This window comes from Citrus sinensis, chromosome 9 (genome assembly GCF_022201045.2).
Source record: "Citrus sinensis cultivar Valencia sweet orange chromosome 9, DVS_A1.0, whole genome shotgun sequence".
NCBI classification, from domain to species: Eukaryota; Viridiplantae; Streptophyta; class Magnoliopsida; order Sapindales; family Rutaceae; genus Citrus; species Citrus sinensis.
Genome location: NC_068564.1, coordinates 33,071,208 through 33,088,630, shown reverse-complemented (window position 1 = coordinate 33,088,630; position 17,423 = coordinate 33,071,208). Strand labels below are relative to the sequence as shown.

Sequence of the window (17,423 nt, the reverse complement as noted above, 5' to 3'; positions counted from 1 at the left end):
ATGGATAAATTAAACAAAATGGACCGTTAAAGATGCAGTTTGCTGGATAAAAGCCAATGAGTTTGAGAAAACGCTGGCCTATAAATTTGAAAAATACTAAAGAAAATAAAGGATGATAGACTGAACTATGTGTTAGATGATTATCTTTTTCTTCTTACATCATGTGGTGTTCCATAAATTTACTTACACAAATCGGCAAAGCCTTTGATCAGTCTGAAACATTGAGTGAAGGTGAATCGACTACAAGTTCAACGCCTTGTAGTGCCTCAGCCTCTAGCATCTTAGCGCTAGTTCTAAGGATTTTCTCTCTATGTATTTACCAGGTTTCACATTAAACTTCTCAAGTGTGCCTGCATTTTGAAACGAGTAAAATGCAACTTCAAGATCAGACTAACAATTCTGCCACCTTGAGGTGGTGATGAGTGTACTTGGGAAGCTGATTTCTTCTGTTTCCTGATCTACGGGCGATGATGGTCTATCTGCAACAAATACAAACAAACACCACATCACATAAGTTTTTTATATGCTCATTACATTATCCAACCCAACTCTGTCTTGCACACTTCGGCTTTCTTAGGATCCAAAACAAACCGCTAGCCGATTAAAAGCAAAGAAACAAATTCCACAGCAGAGAAAATATGCAATACAATCATGGAATAAAAATTCAGCATTCAAATCATTACTAGATTAGCAAAGCTCTACAGAACCTGTTTACTTGGTATATATTGCAATTTGTTGAAAGTTCTGTGCTCCTTTTGCTAGCACCGTGTAGTGTGTAAATCCAATTATTGACCACACTTACACAGCATCAACATGTAGGAACCTTTATGCAATTCCAAGACTTTATAAACCCATTTTACGTACTTAGATATTTCAACTACTGACTGACTTTGGAGCATCAAAGTTAAGAGAAGAGGTCAGAGTCTACAAATATTTCCGTCTTTTGGGAAGAACACAAGTTTTTACAGCTTCCTCAACCCGTAATTTCTAAAAAATGTAAACAAGAATATCATCTGCTAGTTGACTAACCCGACCCTCCAAGATTCCAGCCTGCTTAGTAGTTAGTATCATCATCAAGCTAGTACAAATAAATATAAAGAAAAAATTCAACTTCATAAATAACTAATCAACACCTTTAAATAACAAGAACCCACTAAATTTTTTATTTAAAAAAAAAAACGAAAATAAAGCAAGAAAAATCCATCTCAATTGTTTCCTTATCCTCGGCATCTGAAGAGAACAGCCGCACTCTCGTCCTCATTTGCTTCGGCTCTTCTTAAATGGTTTGGCTCAGTGTGTTAGGAGTTCTCTTCGGTTTAATTAAGGAACTCAACAGACAAAGAATCAACAGGGTATTAAATTAAATTAAATTAATTTAAATTAAATTAAAATAGTATAACATTATTGAGATGACAATCATATATAATTGTCACATTGTTATTTAGCGTCTACACGGATACGTTGATTAAATGAGATGAATAGTTAAGAACGTGTGAATATTTTAAAAAATAAACTTATTGCAACTTATCCTCAGTTTATGATAATATAGGTAACGTTTTAAATAATAACATTTTTACTCTAACGTAGCTACATCGAATCTGGCCCATAATCCATCCGATAAGACAACAACATGACTCGAAGCATTAGATTGAGAAATGAAAATTAGCGTCTTCAACTTGAGGCTAAAGCACGGGAAGCATGAAATTAAACAAAAAACAAGTTAAAAATAGAATAAGGTTACAAAAATTAAAGGACTAAGAATTGAAAGGCCTTGAGATAATTATTCTTTGCCAATTTTTCTTCACTAGTTCAATAGTTTAAGACTAGGGGAACAGAACTTGTATAAATATACTAACACACTACTAGGTATACATTATAATTATGGGCGTTAAGAATACATTAGCGCTCCTAAGCACACAATAATACAGAATAGGTAATCGGTCACAAGTTCAATCCCCTGAGGCACATTATCATGCCACGGGGATAAAATCAGAATTATAGGATTACAAGCTCAACCCCTTTCGGTATCTTTGGCTCTAGCTCCTTTGCACAAGATCTAGCGGCTTGTTTCTTCTTGTAATTCTCAAACTCCCAAGGGGTTCCGAGCACTGCTGGAGGGGTAGGATCAACAATCATTTTCTCAAGTGTGGTCGCACTTTTAAGCAAGTAAAATGCAAGTTCAAGTTCAATGGGAAGCCCAACAAACCCAATCAGCTCCACCACCTTCAGGTGTTGATGCAAGCAATCACGAAACTTACGCTCTGAAACTATTTCAGAGCCAACATATACTGTTTGCAACTGTAGAAAACAAGCATCACATCATGTAGAAATTGCATCAGCATATTTGATAGGATAAGATATTTAATTATTTAAAGCTCCAAAATTCTTGACAGAAAAAGCTAATGCAACTCTATCTTCTAGGCAGCAACCACCTTTGTTAAATACTACAACAAACATCATGCAGGGTAAAACCCTAAACAGTTAACCCTCAGTTTTAGGCAACACGCATTTTGTCTATGCAAACTTTTCAACTTGTGAGCGATACTGAAAATATTTACCTTCAATGTGAACTTCTGCAGAAAAGTACTTGCCTCCATCATGCAACTCAAACCAAGGAGGCTTTTGCTAGAAAATGCAAGAACATTAAATGTTAAGTGCCTTAGTTTAGGCAACTCACATTGTGGGAATTGCATATTTTCCTGAGAAAGAGGAGGAGAATAAGACAAAAACACAAAAAATTATTTACAACACGAAAACACTTCAAATTTAGAATACTAACTGCATTCAAGACAAATCCCAACTCGAGTGTCTCCAGCTGATGAAAATAACTCATGATTGGACTGATAGCATGCTTCATTCGAACCCCATATCCCCCACCAATGGATATATCAAGAAGTTGGGGAACATTTTCCATACGTAACTTGATTTCTGGTCCATAATACTTAAACGACCTAACACTTGGGGCAGAAATTTCAACTTCTTCCATAAAGTAGCAATAGCAAATGTCTAGGTACTTCAATTTGACTGACGAACCGACAACCTTTAAGCTTAACAGATCTAAAGAAAAGACCACACGCAATCGAGCAAGAAGTGGACAACTGTATATAAAAAACTCAAGAACCTCTCCACTAACATTCACAGCGTCTAAACACAGAGATCTTAAAGACTTAATATTAGACAAAGTACGGGGGCTGCGGAACAATTTCAAGCACTCTGGCGGAAATGCGTAAAGCTCAAGAGGCGGCCAGAAACCTCCCCCAACGGGGTGCAAGTTCAACTCAAGCTTTTGAACTTTCTTGGCTAGTGCAGTGAAAATCCAATGAGTAATGAAGCTTCCATGAGAATTACGCAACTCAAAACACAATCTAAACTCATTAATACATAAACCCATATGCGAGTCCAAGACATCATTCACCCAATTAATGTAATTATACCTCTCTTCTTCTAACGTAGCAGGATCCTTTTTAACATTCCACAGCATCTTCAAAGCACTGAAGTTAAGACAAGTCGTAAAAGTCCACAAATATTTCCATCTACTCGAAAGGACACTAGTCCTTGCAGCTTCCCTAACAGCTAATCGAGAAATAATATTAACAAGAATTTCATCTGGGAGTCGACTAATCCAATCCACTAAAATTTCATCTTGCTTAGTATCCAGCTGAAGCAAAAAATAAAATGAATATCAAACTAACATAACAAAAAGCACGGAAAAACAGCAACCCAGATGAACATTACAAGAATTACAACAAATTATGCAGAAAAGATGTAACAGTTCACAAATTTTACCTCAAGCCGAGCTCTTTTGCTCATTTTTCTCCGAAAAATGGACTCTCAAACCCCAGCTTTAGGATAAATTGAGATTTCGTTGCTCTTCTTAAATGGTTCCGTTCCGTACAACAATTAGTGCTGTGGTTGAGGGAGCTTCCGCTGCGGTGCAAAATCCCAGGAGTTTTACTGGCTTACTCTATTTTTTTATTTGTTTAATTCTTTTAGATTACTATCTGATTTATGATGTGTGCTAATTTTTCACAAAAATAATATTTTTTATTTAATTGAAATTTAAACTAATTTATATATGCTATATATTTTTTTCTTTGGATTTATTGTTATATATATCCACCATATTTTTATTATTATATGCCTGCCAATATAATTAGAATCGAAACACTTTTTTTCACCTTTTATTTAAAAATTTAATTTCAGTCAAATTACTACTGGTGACAATGAAAGGGCGCGTGAATAACAGCATGACCCAAAAAGTATAAGGGAAGTTTTGGGCCTTTGGGCTCGACAAAACCTGACAAGGGATTCAATTTGAAGACAAATCTGAACATCATCCAATCCATAAAAAATTACTATTATATAATTAGGGTAATTTTTAAAAACCTCCCCTGAGGATTGGGCTTGTTGCAAGTAGATGGCGAAAATTTATTTATTTATAAAATATTCTCTACCGTCAGTTAATTTTAACATTGACCGTTAGTTGACTATGCAAAGACAATATTACCCTTAACAACAGTTTGTAGACGGAAATAACTAAAAAAAATTTAAAATTGTTGGTTATTTTATCCTCTTTAAATTATTGATATTTTCTTAAAGTTCCTACAAAAAAGATAAAATTAAAAACTTGAAAATGAAATAGTTATAATCTTTACCTATGATAGTGTAAATCTTTGGAATTGACAAGAATAACCTCTTTAAATTATTGATATTTTCTTAAAGTTCCTACAAGAAAGATAAAATTAAAAATTTTAAAAATTCTTTTTAAATTATTGATATTTTCTTAAAGTTCCTACAAAAAAGATAAAATTAAAAACTTGAAAATGAAATAGTTATAATCTTTACCTATGATAGTGTAAATCTTTGGAATTGACAAGGATAAAATTGTCAAAACATAGGGTTTGTGCTTTTCGCGCCAACAATTTTAATTTTTTTTAAGTTATTTTTGCCTACAAACTGTCGTTAAAGGTAATATTATCTTTGCACAGTCATCTAACGGTCAATGTTAAAGTTAACTGACGGTAGAAAATTTTTTACAAATATACAAATTCTCGCCATCTACTTACAACAAATCCAAATCTCGGAGGAGGTTTTTTAAAATTGCCCTATATAATTGTGGTGCCAGATTATTATATTATATTACAGCTGAGCCCCGAGGGGTCTTGCCTCCTATGCATAAAACAAAAACATGCCATGACTTTTTCACGTATCATGGCTGCCATTGGTGGTTTTGCTATTTATTTTTACTTAAATTGTTTATCTTTTGGTGGGTTAGGATTGGATTATCGCATGGAAGGAACCTGGTGAGATCATGAGAAGCCCCAGTTCATCATTTGCCCACAAGAAATTAGTTGAAGTCGATGAAATCTCACCGAGTCGCAAAATTATCATAATCATTTCGCTTGCTAGTATTTAAGAGCATGTCAATCGCTAATATTAAGAATCTCCTTGGAGAGAATTAATATGGTTAAAATTGATAGTATCTTAATGCCTGTGAAACGGCATGCTTACTGTAAAACTCGATATTCATAGGCACCATACCGCCAATTCTGAAAAATGCCTAAGAGATTGAGAAGAACATATTAAGCAAATAATGCTACAATAGCTCAATCATACAATTTGGAATCAGGTAAAATAAATCGAAGCATAAATTACACACGAAAGTTGATTCAAACTCTTGATAGACCAATAAGCAGTATGCAGATAGACGGACAGGGGATAAGAAGGTACTGAGGATGGTACCTGTCTAAGTGCTTAGAGCTATGGGAATTGTATACTTCTTCTCAATCATTAATCCAGCAGAAAGGATTTCATGAGGGTATGTTGAAATGAAACAGCCAAGATATAACAAAGGCAAAGACCATACAAGCTAGTAGGAAATTTAGGAACCGGTGACCTTGCCAGAAGTTTCGTGTCTCTGCTTGGTGAATAGGCACAGCAGATGCTGTCGGTGTAGCATCATTTGACTCAGTCCACTGCTCCATTGGATCAGCCTCATTCGCACCAGCAACATTACTCGCAGTTGTTCCACAGATTTCACAGGTTCTGCATTTAGATGGTTAGAATGAAGATCATCATAATAATGTAATATAAGATAAACAGAATGAGAAGAAAAATCTTACATGCTAATTGATGCAAGTGATTTGATTGAATTCTAGAAAGACTAGAATGACTACAAAAGCTACATGTCAAATGTTTACTGCCATAACTCCAGTATAATATCTGGTTGTCACATTTCGATTATGCATACAGATACATTCTAAATTTAAGCTGCTTCCGGCTTAATTGCAACATTATTTTAAATCTGGTCTCTACAATTTCAGTCACAGGAAGAGCACAAAGTGAAAGACGGAAGTAGAAAGAGCAGAATAACTGATGCATCAAATCTAAGATGCTACACAGTTGATACCCTGCAAAAGTACACGAAAAAGAAGTCTTCAGCTCATTGAGACTGTTTGTTTTTCAGATCCTCTTTAAAATGTGCCCTAAGCAGTAAGCATTAAGAACAATGAAGCTTTCTTTCTATGAAATGTTGTCAATTAACAAGCATATCCAAAAGAAGAAAGGATAATCGATCAACAGAAGCTGATATTAAGATCCCAAATTGGACTCTTCAACATCTTTCAAAACTGGATTCCATGCACATACATAGTCTTATGAAATTGGTAATGCACTAAGTTTTAAAGGTTGAGTGCAGGGCATGCCTCAATAGACATGCCACCAAAGTGCCAGCTAAAAATTTACTAAATTTTGTTATAATATCACTGACAGAGCAACCCATTACCATTGGCCAAATTTTCTCCAGCAGATGGCAGATCACAGCTTTATAATAATGGATTGCATAATACACAGCCAAGTTTAAGGAATTGGAATGACCAAGTCGATAACTTATAAGGATCGCCTGCAAGTGCAAATACTTTAACCCGACATTTAGTGACTCACTAAGAGTCAAATTAATTAAAACTCAACCTGTATAATAGAAAAAAGAATTAACTGAGAGAAGAAGGACGGAAAGAATCATTTGAATTTTTAGAAACTTGTTATTCCAATTTTTAACAAAAAAGAAATTAGTTATTCCAATTACTTTAGCTTTATAAACATCTGATTCTCTTTGTTTTCGTCACAACCCGCCTTTAACTTTTTCTTTACTCTAAGAAAGCAAAGATTTTATTCTTATTTAAGTTCTTTTTGGATGTTCCTTGATTTAAGCATGGTTCTCTCGCCCAAATTTTCACTAAATATTTCCTCCGTTTACTCTCAGAAAGATACCCAAAAAAAAGAAAGTCAAAAACATCAAACAAGAGCCTGGAACGCCATTGAAGATTAAGCAGAAAGAAATTTCTTGTGATCACATCCCAACAACATTCCCAAAGCCAAATTGCACAATAAAGGGATACTTGCAGCAACAAAAATGCCATTTAACACCAAAATGTAATAACAATGGCAAGCATTTCATCATACGATCTCATTTTAAGCACATGAAAATATACAAAATTAAAAAAATGATGATTCTTTTGTCTTTCTTCCAAGTTACTTACTTGTTTCCCTTAATCTTAAACCAAGCCTCAGCACACTGTTTATGTGCAGCAGCCAAATCATCCTTGCATGAACATCCCAGCTCAATTGGCACCCCAGATTCAGGATTAGCTGCATCGAAGCTCAGGTGGCAAATCCTGCAGTCCCTCCCAACTTTTGCCAAGTGTACTTTACTCTCACCACATTCTAGATCCACCTCCTCTGATACAGAGGATCTTCTTCTCTCCTTAATTTCACTACCATCTAACTCTGACTCATTTGAAGCAGAAGAAGATGAAGAAACCCTTTGCTCTCCTTCATCTTCTGCATCAACATCAACAACGACGTGTGGTTTTTGTGAAGTTTCCATTTTTGATAATACCCGGATGGCAAATCTTCATGAAATGTGTTTGTAAGCCAGAGCTCATCAATGCACTCAACAACGTTGCTGAAACAAGTACTTCTATTATGTCACCTCTTTAACCTCAAAAAAGGAAAAGAAAAAAAAATTCTTTGGATTTTTTTTTTTTTAACAAAACTTGTTACTGTAGCGAGTAGTTGATCCCTCCCTCTCTAACTTCTGTATTGTGTCAGTATTGTACAGAACTTGAAAGGGAGAAAAAGATCAAGTTAAAGATCTTATGAGATGAACAGAACACACTTTAAGCAAACAATGAAACTGAAGACACATATATGAAGGTTTTAGTTTGTATTTAAAATTTTTTTTTAATCAACTTATAATTTATTTAATTTTCTTTCTTGATTTTGTTAGATACAATCTCCTATGTATATAAAAATGTTTGAGTTCTCGAACTAACCAAAGCAGTTATATTAAACACATATATATTCATCATTTGAAGATTTAACAGCGTTGTTTTAAAATTGTACATTTAAAACTCTTTTTTGTTAAAAAAAAAATTGATCTATTCGGATCGTCATGAGTATTTTACAACATATTATTTTTTGTGGATATTAATATATACATATCTGTATATATAATGTCATTATCAGTATTCAAATAATAAAATGAATTTACTAACGAAAAATAAATTAACGTGCAATTATCTATTTGTAAAATCGTAGATAAAATAGAATGATAGCGAATAGTGAAAGAGAAGACTAAAATTAATTGAAAAAAGGGAAAATATCCACCGTCCACCTATTTTTTACACCTTTTTAAAAAATACACAATTCCTTCATTTTTTAGCTGGAATCTACCTAAAGTTACTTTTTTTTTCACTTTTCCACTTCCGTTTGGAATCCATTAAGAAAACTAACGGAAACTTAATAAAATGACCATTTTACCCCCAAAACGAAAATTACAATTTCACCTTAAAAAATACCAAAAATAATAAGATTTAATGATGAATATCATTATTGGTACTTTAATGAAGTACAAAAAAATCTTAACTACTAGAGATTATAACTCAATTAATAATAAAACTCTACTTATCTTAAATTCAATTGATGATTTGTGAGATTGGGCTATTTTTAATACTACTGTTATAATTTAGCATTCTAATTACAGATATATTTATAAAAAAAACATGCATTTGATGGTTATGGAATTAATTTATTTATTGACCGATGGGGAAAATAATTAGATTTAATCTAATTATTTTTTGTAATTTTTAAGGTGAAATTATAATTTTCGTTTTGGGGGTAAAATGGTTATTTTTTAAAATTTCCGTTAGTTTTCTTAACGGATTCCAAACGGAAGTGGAAAAGTGAAAAAAAATGTAACTTTGGGTGGATTCCAGCCAAAAAATAAAAGAATTGTGTATTTTTAAAAAAAATATAAAAAATAAGTGGACGGTGGATATTTTCCCTTGAAAAAAAAAGTAATAGTTTAGAGGATGATGATTCCGATTTTTGTGTGAGGTGACTTAAAAATGATAATTTTCTACACTTTATTTCCCTTCAGACAGAAAAGATAAAATGAAGTATCAAAAGAAGGCTTTTACTTGTCGGTTCATTGCTTTTTGATTGGTACTGTTTTTAATTGCGTCACAGAGTGGACAACTTCGGGTTTTGTTGAAGCTAATGAGCCACACCTTTTGATGTTAAAACTCCAAATTGACCTTGCTTTATGATCAAAATCTATGGTTAGCAAAGGGTAATTTTGGCCTCTTGTAAAAAGAGTTTATTCCAATTATTGATTCTCAGTAATCTTTAGGGAAAGTGTCAATAGGAACTGTGAATTATCAGCATGTGTACTGTATAGGTATAGCTGGGTCATTATTGATTCTCCTACTTGATGCACATGGATTTTTCAGTTTTTACTCAGTTTTGAGTGTTAGTCGGCAGACCGTGACACGACAAAGATAATCTTTTAATACGAGTTCTCGCGAGCTTTTAAAAATTTTATGTAATGTATTTTTAAATAATAGTGTATGAATAAAAATTAATTAATTAATTTTTTTTATTTATTAACAGTTAATTACCAACATATATTTTTATTTCAGAGTAGATCAAATTACGAGAGAATCATAATCAGACCTCTCACACCTTAGATTAACGGATAAAATAATAGAAACTGATAAAGTAGTAGTATTAGGCTATTAGCCCAGACCCAATAGACACAGGATAGGAACCAACAAACATGATTTTACAAGAGAAATGTCCTACAATAACAGTACATACAATCTGTGTTGGAATCTGGATCGTGCAAAGTTAGGAAACGCTTGTGCAATCACTCGGCCAAGAGCTGATGCCCTCACAATTGTGAGAGTAGCGGTTCCATCCCCTAAAAGTATTGTAAGAGTTAAAAAAAATTAATTATAAAAAATAATTGAGTGAAAATAATTTTTTCTCTCAAAATGAGTATAGAGTATGTAGTAAATGTCCTTTAAATATTAAAGTCGGTCAAAATATGAACTCTAACCGGCTTGTGTAACTTGTAATTCATTCTTCCCTCCATTTTGAGGGCAATTTCTCAATCTCTATCGAGATTTTTTCTCCCTTACTTTTCCTGGACATTAATCTCTTAAATTATGCTATAATTCTATGGATTTAACTTTGACTTGGCATTTGCTATATTGAATTCTAATTTTATGGATTTAACTTTTTCAGTAAACTGAAACAAAGTTCCAAAAAGAAAACTGATATTTTATCGAATTGAGTTTTATTGGGAGGTTCCCCCTAAAATTGATCTAAAAATCGATTATAAATACATACAAGTAACCTGGGTTCCAGAATTCAAGATCTTGGGCAGAAGCAGCCACCTTTTTCAGCAGAGCCATAATAATAGTAGGACTGAAATTTGAGCATCATCATGTCAATCGTTCTGGCCAATGTAGCCGGCACTGCCGCACTGGCAGCGCATTATGCATAATGCACGCACCAGCCCAATCACGCTTTCTCATTTTTAATGCTAGGCACATTATGATTTGTGCTAATTAACATCTTCAATTATTACTAATATGAATATTAGTGTAAATCCAGAATCATGCGAAATATTTGTATATCAAACAAAATGGCAGTGTATTTTAAAAGAATTTCCGCTTAGAGGTGTGGATTCTTGTCTTAACAAAATCGACTTCATGATTTTCGGGAATCAAGTATGAAGTAGCATCTTTTCTTTAAGCTACTATCAGTTTTATAAAAAAACCAAAAACACCACGTTGTTTTGAACAGTAATTATCATAAATTTAAACCTCTTGCATGTACAAAAAGCCTAGCGCTGGGTATGCAGTGATTACAAAAGAGTCAATGGAATACAAGCTTAACCCCTGGAGGTAACATTTTCTCTAGTTTCTTTGCACTCTTTCTAGCTGCTTGTGCTTCAGGCTCATACTCAGATGGTTCGACAATCATTTCCTCAAGAATTGTTGCATTTTGAAACATGTAATAAGCAAGTTCAAGCTCAACTGGATCCCCAGAAAACCCAACAAATTCCAACACCTTGAGGCATTGATGAGAGTGTTTCGGAATCTGATGCCTCATTATTATTTCAGCGGAATAATGAAATATCTCCAACTGAAAATTAAAAAATAAAATAAAATAAATTATCACGCATCAGTCTTGTTACAGAGAGAAGATGATTGATCATGTAAAACTAGAAAATTCTCAGTGCTACCAGAGAACTCATGCCTAAAAGAAGAGGAGTGATTTTCATTCCTCTGGTAGATGAAGGAAAAGCAATGTAGACTGTTGAAGTTACAATAATACTCGCCAATATTTAAGATGCAAATTAATCAGTACCAGCTGCAACTACAGCTAACATCTAAAATTTCATTGAGTTAACTGAGAATTACTAGGGAAACTACTATGACATACAATGAGTGCAAAAGATTATAATGGAAAGCTAACTTCACTGAGGCCTTCCAAATACTGTTATAATTATCTTGTCTGTCCAAAACTTCTCAGTTTGCAATTGTTATTAAAAATACTTGCCTTAAATGTAAGCTTCTGCAAAAGGGGACATGATTTCATCATGCAAGTCAAACCAAGGAGGCTGCTACAATCAAGTGCACTAACAATAAACATTAGGTGCCTTAGTTCAGGTAAATCACATTCTGGGAATTGCAAAATTTCCTGAAAAAGAGAGCAGAATAAGATTATCAACTTAAAGTTGTATTAACCCAGATGCCCTAAAAAGTTGGTAGACAACCTCGTTCAGTTCAACATGCAACTCAAGCGTCTTCAGCTGAGGGAAATAGTTTACAATTGGTCCAATGACTTTCCCCTTTCCAATCCCATGCCCCCCACCAATTAATACATCAACAAGTTGGGGAACATTCTTAACATGCAACTTGATTTCTGGTCCAAAATATTTGAATGACAAAAGACTTGGGCAAGAAATTTCAAGTTCCTCTAGGTTGTTGCAATGGTCGATGTGTAGACACTTCAACTGAAGTGATGAGCCAACAACCTTTAATCTTAATAGCTTATCAGACCGTCCAACCCGTAAGTCATCAAGATTTGGACAATTGTTTATAAAGAACTCAAGAATCTCTTCTGTAACATTCACTGTATCAAAATAGAGAAATCTTAGAGACTTAACTCTAGATAAACCACAGGGACTTTTGAGATAGTCATAACAGCCTTGTGAAAATTCATATATCCCAGAAGCGGGTGGCCAACAAAGAGCAGGAAACAAGTTCAACTCAAACTTTTGAGCTCTCTTTGATATTGCTGTGTAAACCCAATGACTAATGTTGCTTTCATGAGAATCATCCAAATCAAAAACTATTATGAACTCATTAACGCTTAAACTTTTATGCGATTCTAAGACTTTATTCACCCAGCACATGTACCTCAACCTTTCTTCTTCTATAGTCTCTTCATAAACATTCACGAGCAACTTTGAAGCATCAAAGTTAAGATTAGAGGCATAAGTCCACAAATACTTCCATCTACTCGAAAGAACACTGGTCCTTGCAGCTTCCTTAAGCGTTAACCGGGATATAATATTAACAAGAATATCATCTGGGAGGCGGCTCACCCAATCCTTCAAAGCCTCATCCTGCTCATTATCAAATTGATGCAGAAATTAATTATAACGATAAGAAGCAGCTGCAGCAGCAACAATAACAACCCATATCAACAAATGTAATATTATTGAAAAATGATAAAATTTCCATTATCCCTTCACAAGCAATAAATACCCCAAATCATTTGTGCGAAACGTTTAAGGCGTCCCATGTTCCGGGTTTCATTTCATCGTTTCAAATATTGATAGTAACCCAAGATGAAATAACAAAAGTTGTAAAAAAATCTAAGGAAAAATAATAAATTTCGTCATTTCTCAAAATAAAGTAATACCTTGTCCCGGATATTGGAAGAGCTCATCGTTGCTCTGTCGCTCAATTTCTCTGAACTTTGCCCAGATATATCAATCAAGCTCCAGCTGAAATCGATTTCGTTGTGATTCTTTACTGTTTCAGCTTACTAGCGACTAGCTCAGCAAAGTCGAGGCACACAAAAGCGAAAGACGACATGAAGGGAAGGGGATATATAATATTTATTTTTATAATTGTTATTGTAATAATTATATTTTTATTATGTGATAAGTAGCAATTTCGTCATCGGTTTGCGGGTTAAACATTAATTTCTTCTTTCTTTTATTTTCATTTTGAACTAGGAAATGAAGAACAAAGTTTTAAAAATAACCGCGATACATTTAATCCACGGATAATGTTAAACTTTTAATTAAGAGTAATTATGATGTGACAACTGACACGATCAGTTTTGTAGTATACTTAAATCTTAATCACCATAGTCCATGGCCCGCTCTTCTTCTTAGTGGTTCAGTGAATGAAACGAAGAAAAGAGCTACTCCTTGGAAACTGAAAAAATATTCTGGTTTCATGGACCTGAGAAGAAGAATTGCTCTTGTTACAAAATCAGTATCTTCACGGATGTCAAAGTCGCGCTGACCAATAACTCGTGGAAGAATAGGGCAATAGGCGCCAAGATTTCTTGTTGTTTTGAAGATGACATGTCGTCTAAGCGATATCAGTATCTAACCGGCACGTCGTTTTTTATACTAATCCACAAAGGGCATTTTTCTTATTTTCTACGTACTCCCACAATTTTCTACCCCCAAGTCAGAACTAAATGTGTTTGAGGAATTAAATAGAGTGACCATGATCTCCTCCGAGTGAAAGTGAGCAAATGGTTGAGCATGTCACATTGACCAGGTGGTGTGAGCTTGAGCAGATGAGCATGTGCTATGAGGTGGAGCAGATCATCTCGACCAGGTGCTATGAGGTGAAGCAGATCACCTCGATCAGGTGCTATGAGGTGGAGCAGATCACCTCGACCAGGTGCTATGAGGTGGAGCAGATCACCTCGACCAGGTGCTATGAGCTTGAGCAGATCACCTCGACCAGGTGATGACCAGGAATAAAGACTCAATTAAAATAAACCACCACAAAGCTCCTCCGAAAAATGAGGGCACGAATTTGATTAATTAATGGTTATTGACACGATCTAAGGTCGTGGGTGTAGGGTGTTCATAAAAACCCCGAGAAAACCACGCCAGTGGGGGGGCTCTTTTTCTCTGGATCTGATGGAGAAATCCTTTCTGGATACTCTATTTTTACTTTTCTGCAAATTATTCAAAAAGCTTTTGGTTTTAAAGCAATGTTTATTAAGCCATATGAAAAATGGCATATTTGGTTTTTCCTGTAAACCCCATAACTGACTTGAGCGTTGGAGGGTTTACGCCGGAAAAACTTCCGGCACCTCTGACCATTCTCTGTAATTTCAGGTACTTATTGATCGTCAGCTTGAAGATTATATGCTCATGAATGTTCTGCTCATAGTCAGAGAATATTCTTAGAGATCAACCAGCAGCTTCCCACCAAACAAATTTAATGCTGATGCAGGGATCTGATATTGAGTCTCTAACCAATTGGTTTAGATTTCGGCATCAACAAAATGACATGTCATCTTAAAATGATATATTTATACAACATGTAGTCTATCAGACAAGACTATACACCACCTGTAGTCTTTCATAATGTTATATTTTATTTGAAATATTTTATTTTTTTCATAGTATCAATACATGTGAATAGAAAGACCGTTTAAAAAATTGAAAATCAAAGAACCATTAGCTAAACCAAAACAAAATTAATGGTAGTCCGTTTTCCCCCAAATTGCACTTTAAAAAAATAAAAAAAAATTACAATTTGCAAAAAATTTTAAAAACCATTAATGATACTTTTCCATTTTTCATTTATAAAAAATATCTATTAAAATTTTATTTTAAGCACGACGAGTCTTTTATTTTTCAACTACATTACATCCAGTATTTTAGATTTTAATTTGCAAGCATAACGAAAATAACTGGTCATTTTCCGTTTTACTAGAAGGCGACATGTCATTGGATGAAGATATAGCAGAACGACATAACGGCATTTATAATTATGCAAATGACAAAGAGTATATAATATGCGCCGTAAACAATATGCAGCAATACAACATACATTTTCTTTTATAGTACAACGACAAATCGCCTGCCAATTTGAATTCCACATGATTTCAATGAATGTAAGTTATCATCTCTTTCTTCACGGTTAACTAAATAAAATGATAAATTGTTTCAATTATTATATATTTTTGCATATTTCTTTTCTCTAACACCAAAAATAAGTTATTTGTATTTTTAGGTAATAATATAGAAAAAAAAATTAATTTGAAAATAACACTTAATCTACGAATTTAATTCCAAACTTTAAGTCTTATTTAATCAAATCCCCAACCCAAGCCCTTAAATTAGGATTCTCTCTTTCAAAGTTAAAGTGAGAGAGGGAATTGATTAAGGGAAAACTAACTAGCTTTATATCTTTAGGCATGCCACCGTATTATATACGTTTAATCACTATTTCATCAATTATTATTATTTAAAGATAAACATAAACATTATCAGAGCCAGCAACACTTGGTTCCTCAAGATATGGACAATTGTAAATAAAAAATCAAAACTGTGAAATCCTAGAAATATACGTACTCAGTTGAGATCTGATATGATTGCATCACGATGCTGAATTGAGTCGTTGGACCTCAGGATACGGACAATTGTAAATAAAAAAACTATAGAACCTCTCCTGTAACATTTACGGTGTCTGACCAAAGAGACCTCAGGGACTTTACTATAAATAACAAGGACTTTTGAGGCGATCATAACACTCTCGTGGAACAGTGTATTGCCAAGAAACTGCGGAATGTATGTTCAACACAAACTTTTGAACTCTTTTTCGACATCGCTGTGTAAATCCAATTAGTAATGTCACTTTCAGATGAATCACCCAAATCAAAATATATGCTAAACTCATTCATACTTAAACCTCTATGGAATTCTAAGACTTTATTCAGCTGGTTAATGTACCGAGACCTTTCATCTTCTACAGTCTATTAACTGTCATTTATCAGCGACATGAAGCATAAAACTTAAGAATGGTGGTGCAAGTTCACAAATCTTTCCACCTAGTTGAAAGAACACTAGTCCTTGCAGCTTCCCCAAGAATTTAGCCGAGAAATAATGTCAACAAGAACATCATCTGGGAGGCGATTCACCAATCCTCTGAGTTTTCGTCCTGTTTAGAATCAATTCAATCAGAAAGAAGATATAATTCATTCTCATGAAAAGCATAATTGGCAACACAAAATGACAATAACCCATAATAATATTTGAAAAATAAAAAAAAAATCATATTCCAATTCACATATCTTACCTCAAGCAACACCTCATCTTGATTTTCTTCACTTGTTTTCTCACAAAATTGAAAGATCCCCCTACTCTAGCTAAATCGCTTTCAATGCGGAAGCCAAGGCATTTTTTTCCAATTGTATAAAAGATTGAGATCTTCTCCTAATCCTTTACAGATCTTATGCCACCTATGTTTTAGTATTAGTGAATGATTAAAATATAACTAATTTTTCTTTTTTATTTATTAACCACCAATCATATTAATAACACTTGCTTAGATAAAGATCAGATCATGAGAGGATCATAATCCTTGTTGAAAGGCTCATGTCTCTGTGAGGCTTTGAGCAATTGAGCTTGAGGAGGGTTTATATTTAGTTTTCAATAATCATATTTTCACGAAACAATGAATACTAATGCTAAAATAAGTTAATATCTAAACTTTCTATCTATTTTATATAAAAATTAATTTATGCCAGTTAATGCGACAAACCATAAGTAGGAGAACCAAAATATACCTACGATTCTCATTAATTGCATTAATAATTTTGATTCAAACATTTTAAATCATATCATACAGCATCTTTATATGTATGAATTTGTTAGACAATATCAATGCATACGGTAATTTTACGTGAGCTTGATCGGCCCGCCATATTATATATAATTAACATATTTACATCCCGGTTTACCAAATGGTACGGTGCTAGATGCAACCCTCGCCAGGGGCGACCAGAGAAAGCCCGAAACG

The 17,423-nt window shown here is 33.9% G+C and overlaps 3 protein-coding genes across 4 annotated transcripts; all 3 read right to left on the bottom strand.

The window, feature by feature from the left end:
• Window positions 1-1,746: 1,746 nt before the first annotated feature.
• On the bottom strand, window positions 1,747-3,992 carry LOC102626002 (F-box protein At5g03100-like). The gene is made up of 4 exons (XM_006474002.4): window positions 3,787-3,992; window positions 2,780-3,658; window positions 2,559-2,699; window positions 1,747-2,298 (listed from the first exon to the last, which is right to left on the bottom strand). Exons 1-4 carry the CDS (start codon window positions 3,808-3,810, stop codon window positions 1,996-1,998), a joined length of 1,347 nt encoding a protein of 448 aa, XP_006474065.1. The 5' UTR covers window positions 3,811-3,992; the 3' UTR covers window positions 1,747-1,995.
• A 1,590-nt stretch (window positions 3,993-5,582) lies between these two features.
• On the bottom strand, window positions 5,583-8,189 carry LOC102626292 (uncharacterized). Its single transcript, XM_006474003.4, has 2 exons — window positions 7,539-8,189; window positions 5,583-6,045 (listed from the first exon to the last, which is right to left on the bottom strand). Exons 1-2 carry the CDS (start codon window positions 7,883-7,885, stop codon window positions 5,811-5,813), a joined length of 582 nt encoding a protein of 193 aa, XP_006474066.1. The 5' UTR covers window positions 7,886-8,189; the 3' UTR covers window positions 5,583-5,810.
• A 2,882-nt stretch (window positions 8,190-11,071) lies between these two features.
• Window positions 11,072-13,688, bottom strand: LOC102626584 (putative F-box/LRR-repeat protein At4g15060). 2 transcript variants are annotated; one of them, XM_052434468.1, is made up of 4 exons: window positions 13,282-13,688; window positions 12,128-13,032; window positions 11,911-12,051; window positions 11,072-11,493 (listed from the first exon to the last, which is right to left on the bottom strand). In XM_052434468.1, exons 2-4 carry the CDS (start codon window positions 12,767-12,769, stop codon window positions 11,224-11,226), a joined length of 1,053 nt encoding a protein of 350 aa, XP_052290428.1. In that variant the 5' UTR covers window positions 12,770-13,032; window positions 13,282-13,688; the 3' UTR covers window positions 11,072-11,223. The 2 variants fall into 2 exon arrangements, with proteins under 2 accessions (XP_052290428.1, XP_006474067.1); XM_006474004.4 differs by having other exon boundaries at window positions 12,128-12,982; window positions 13,282-13,686.
• Between the last annotated feature and the right edge of the window lie 3,735 nt (window positions 13,689-17,423).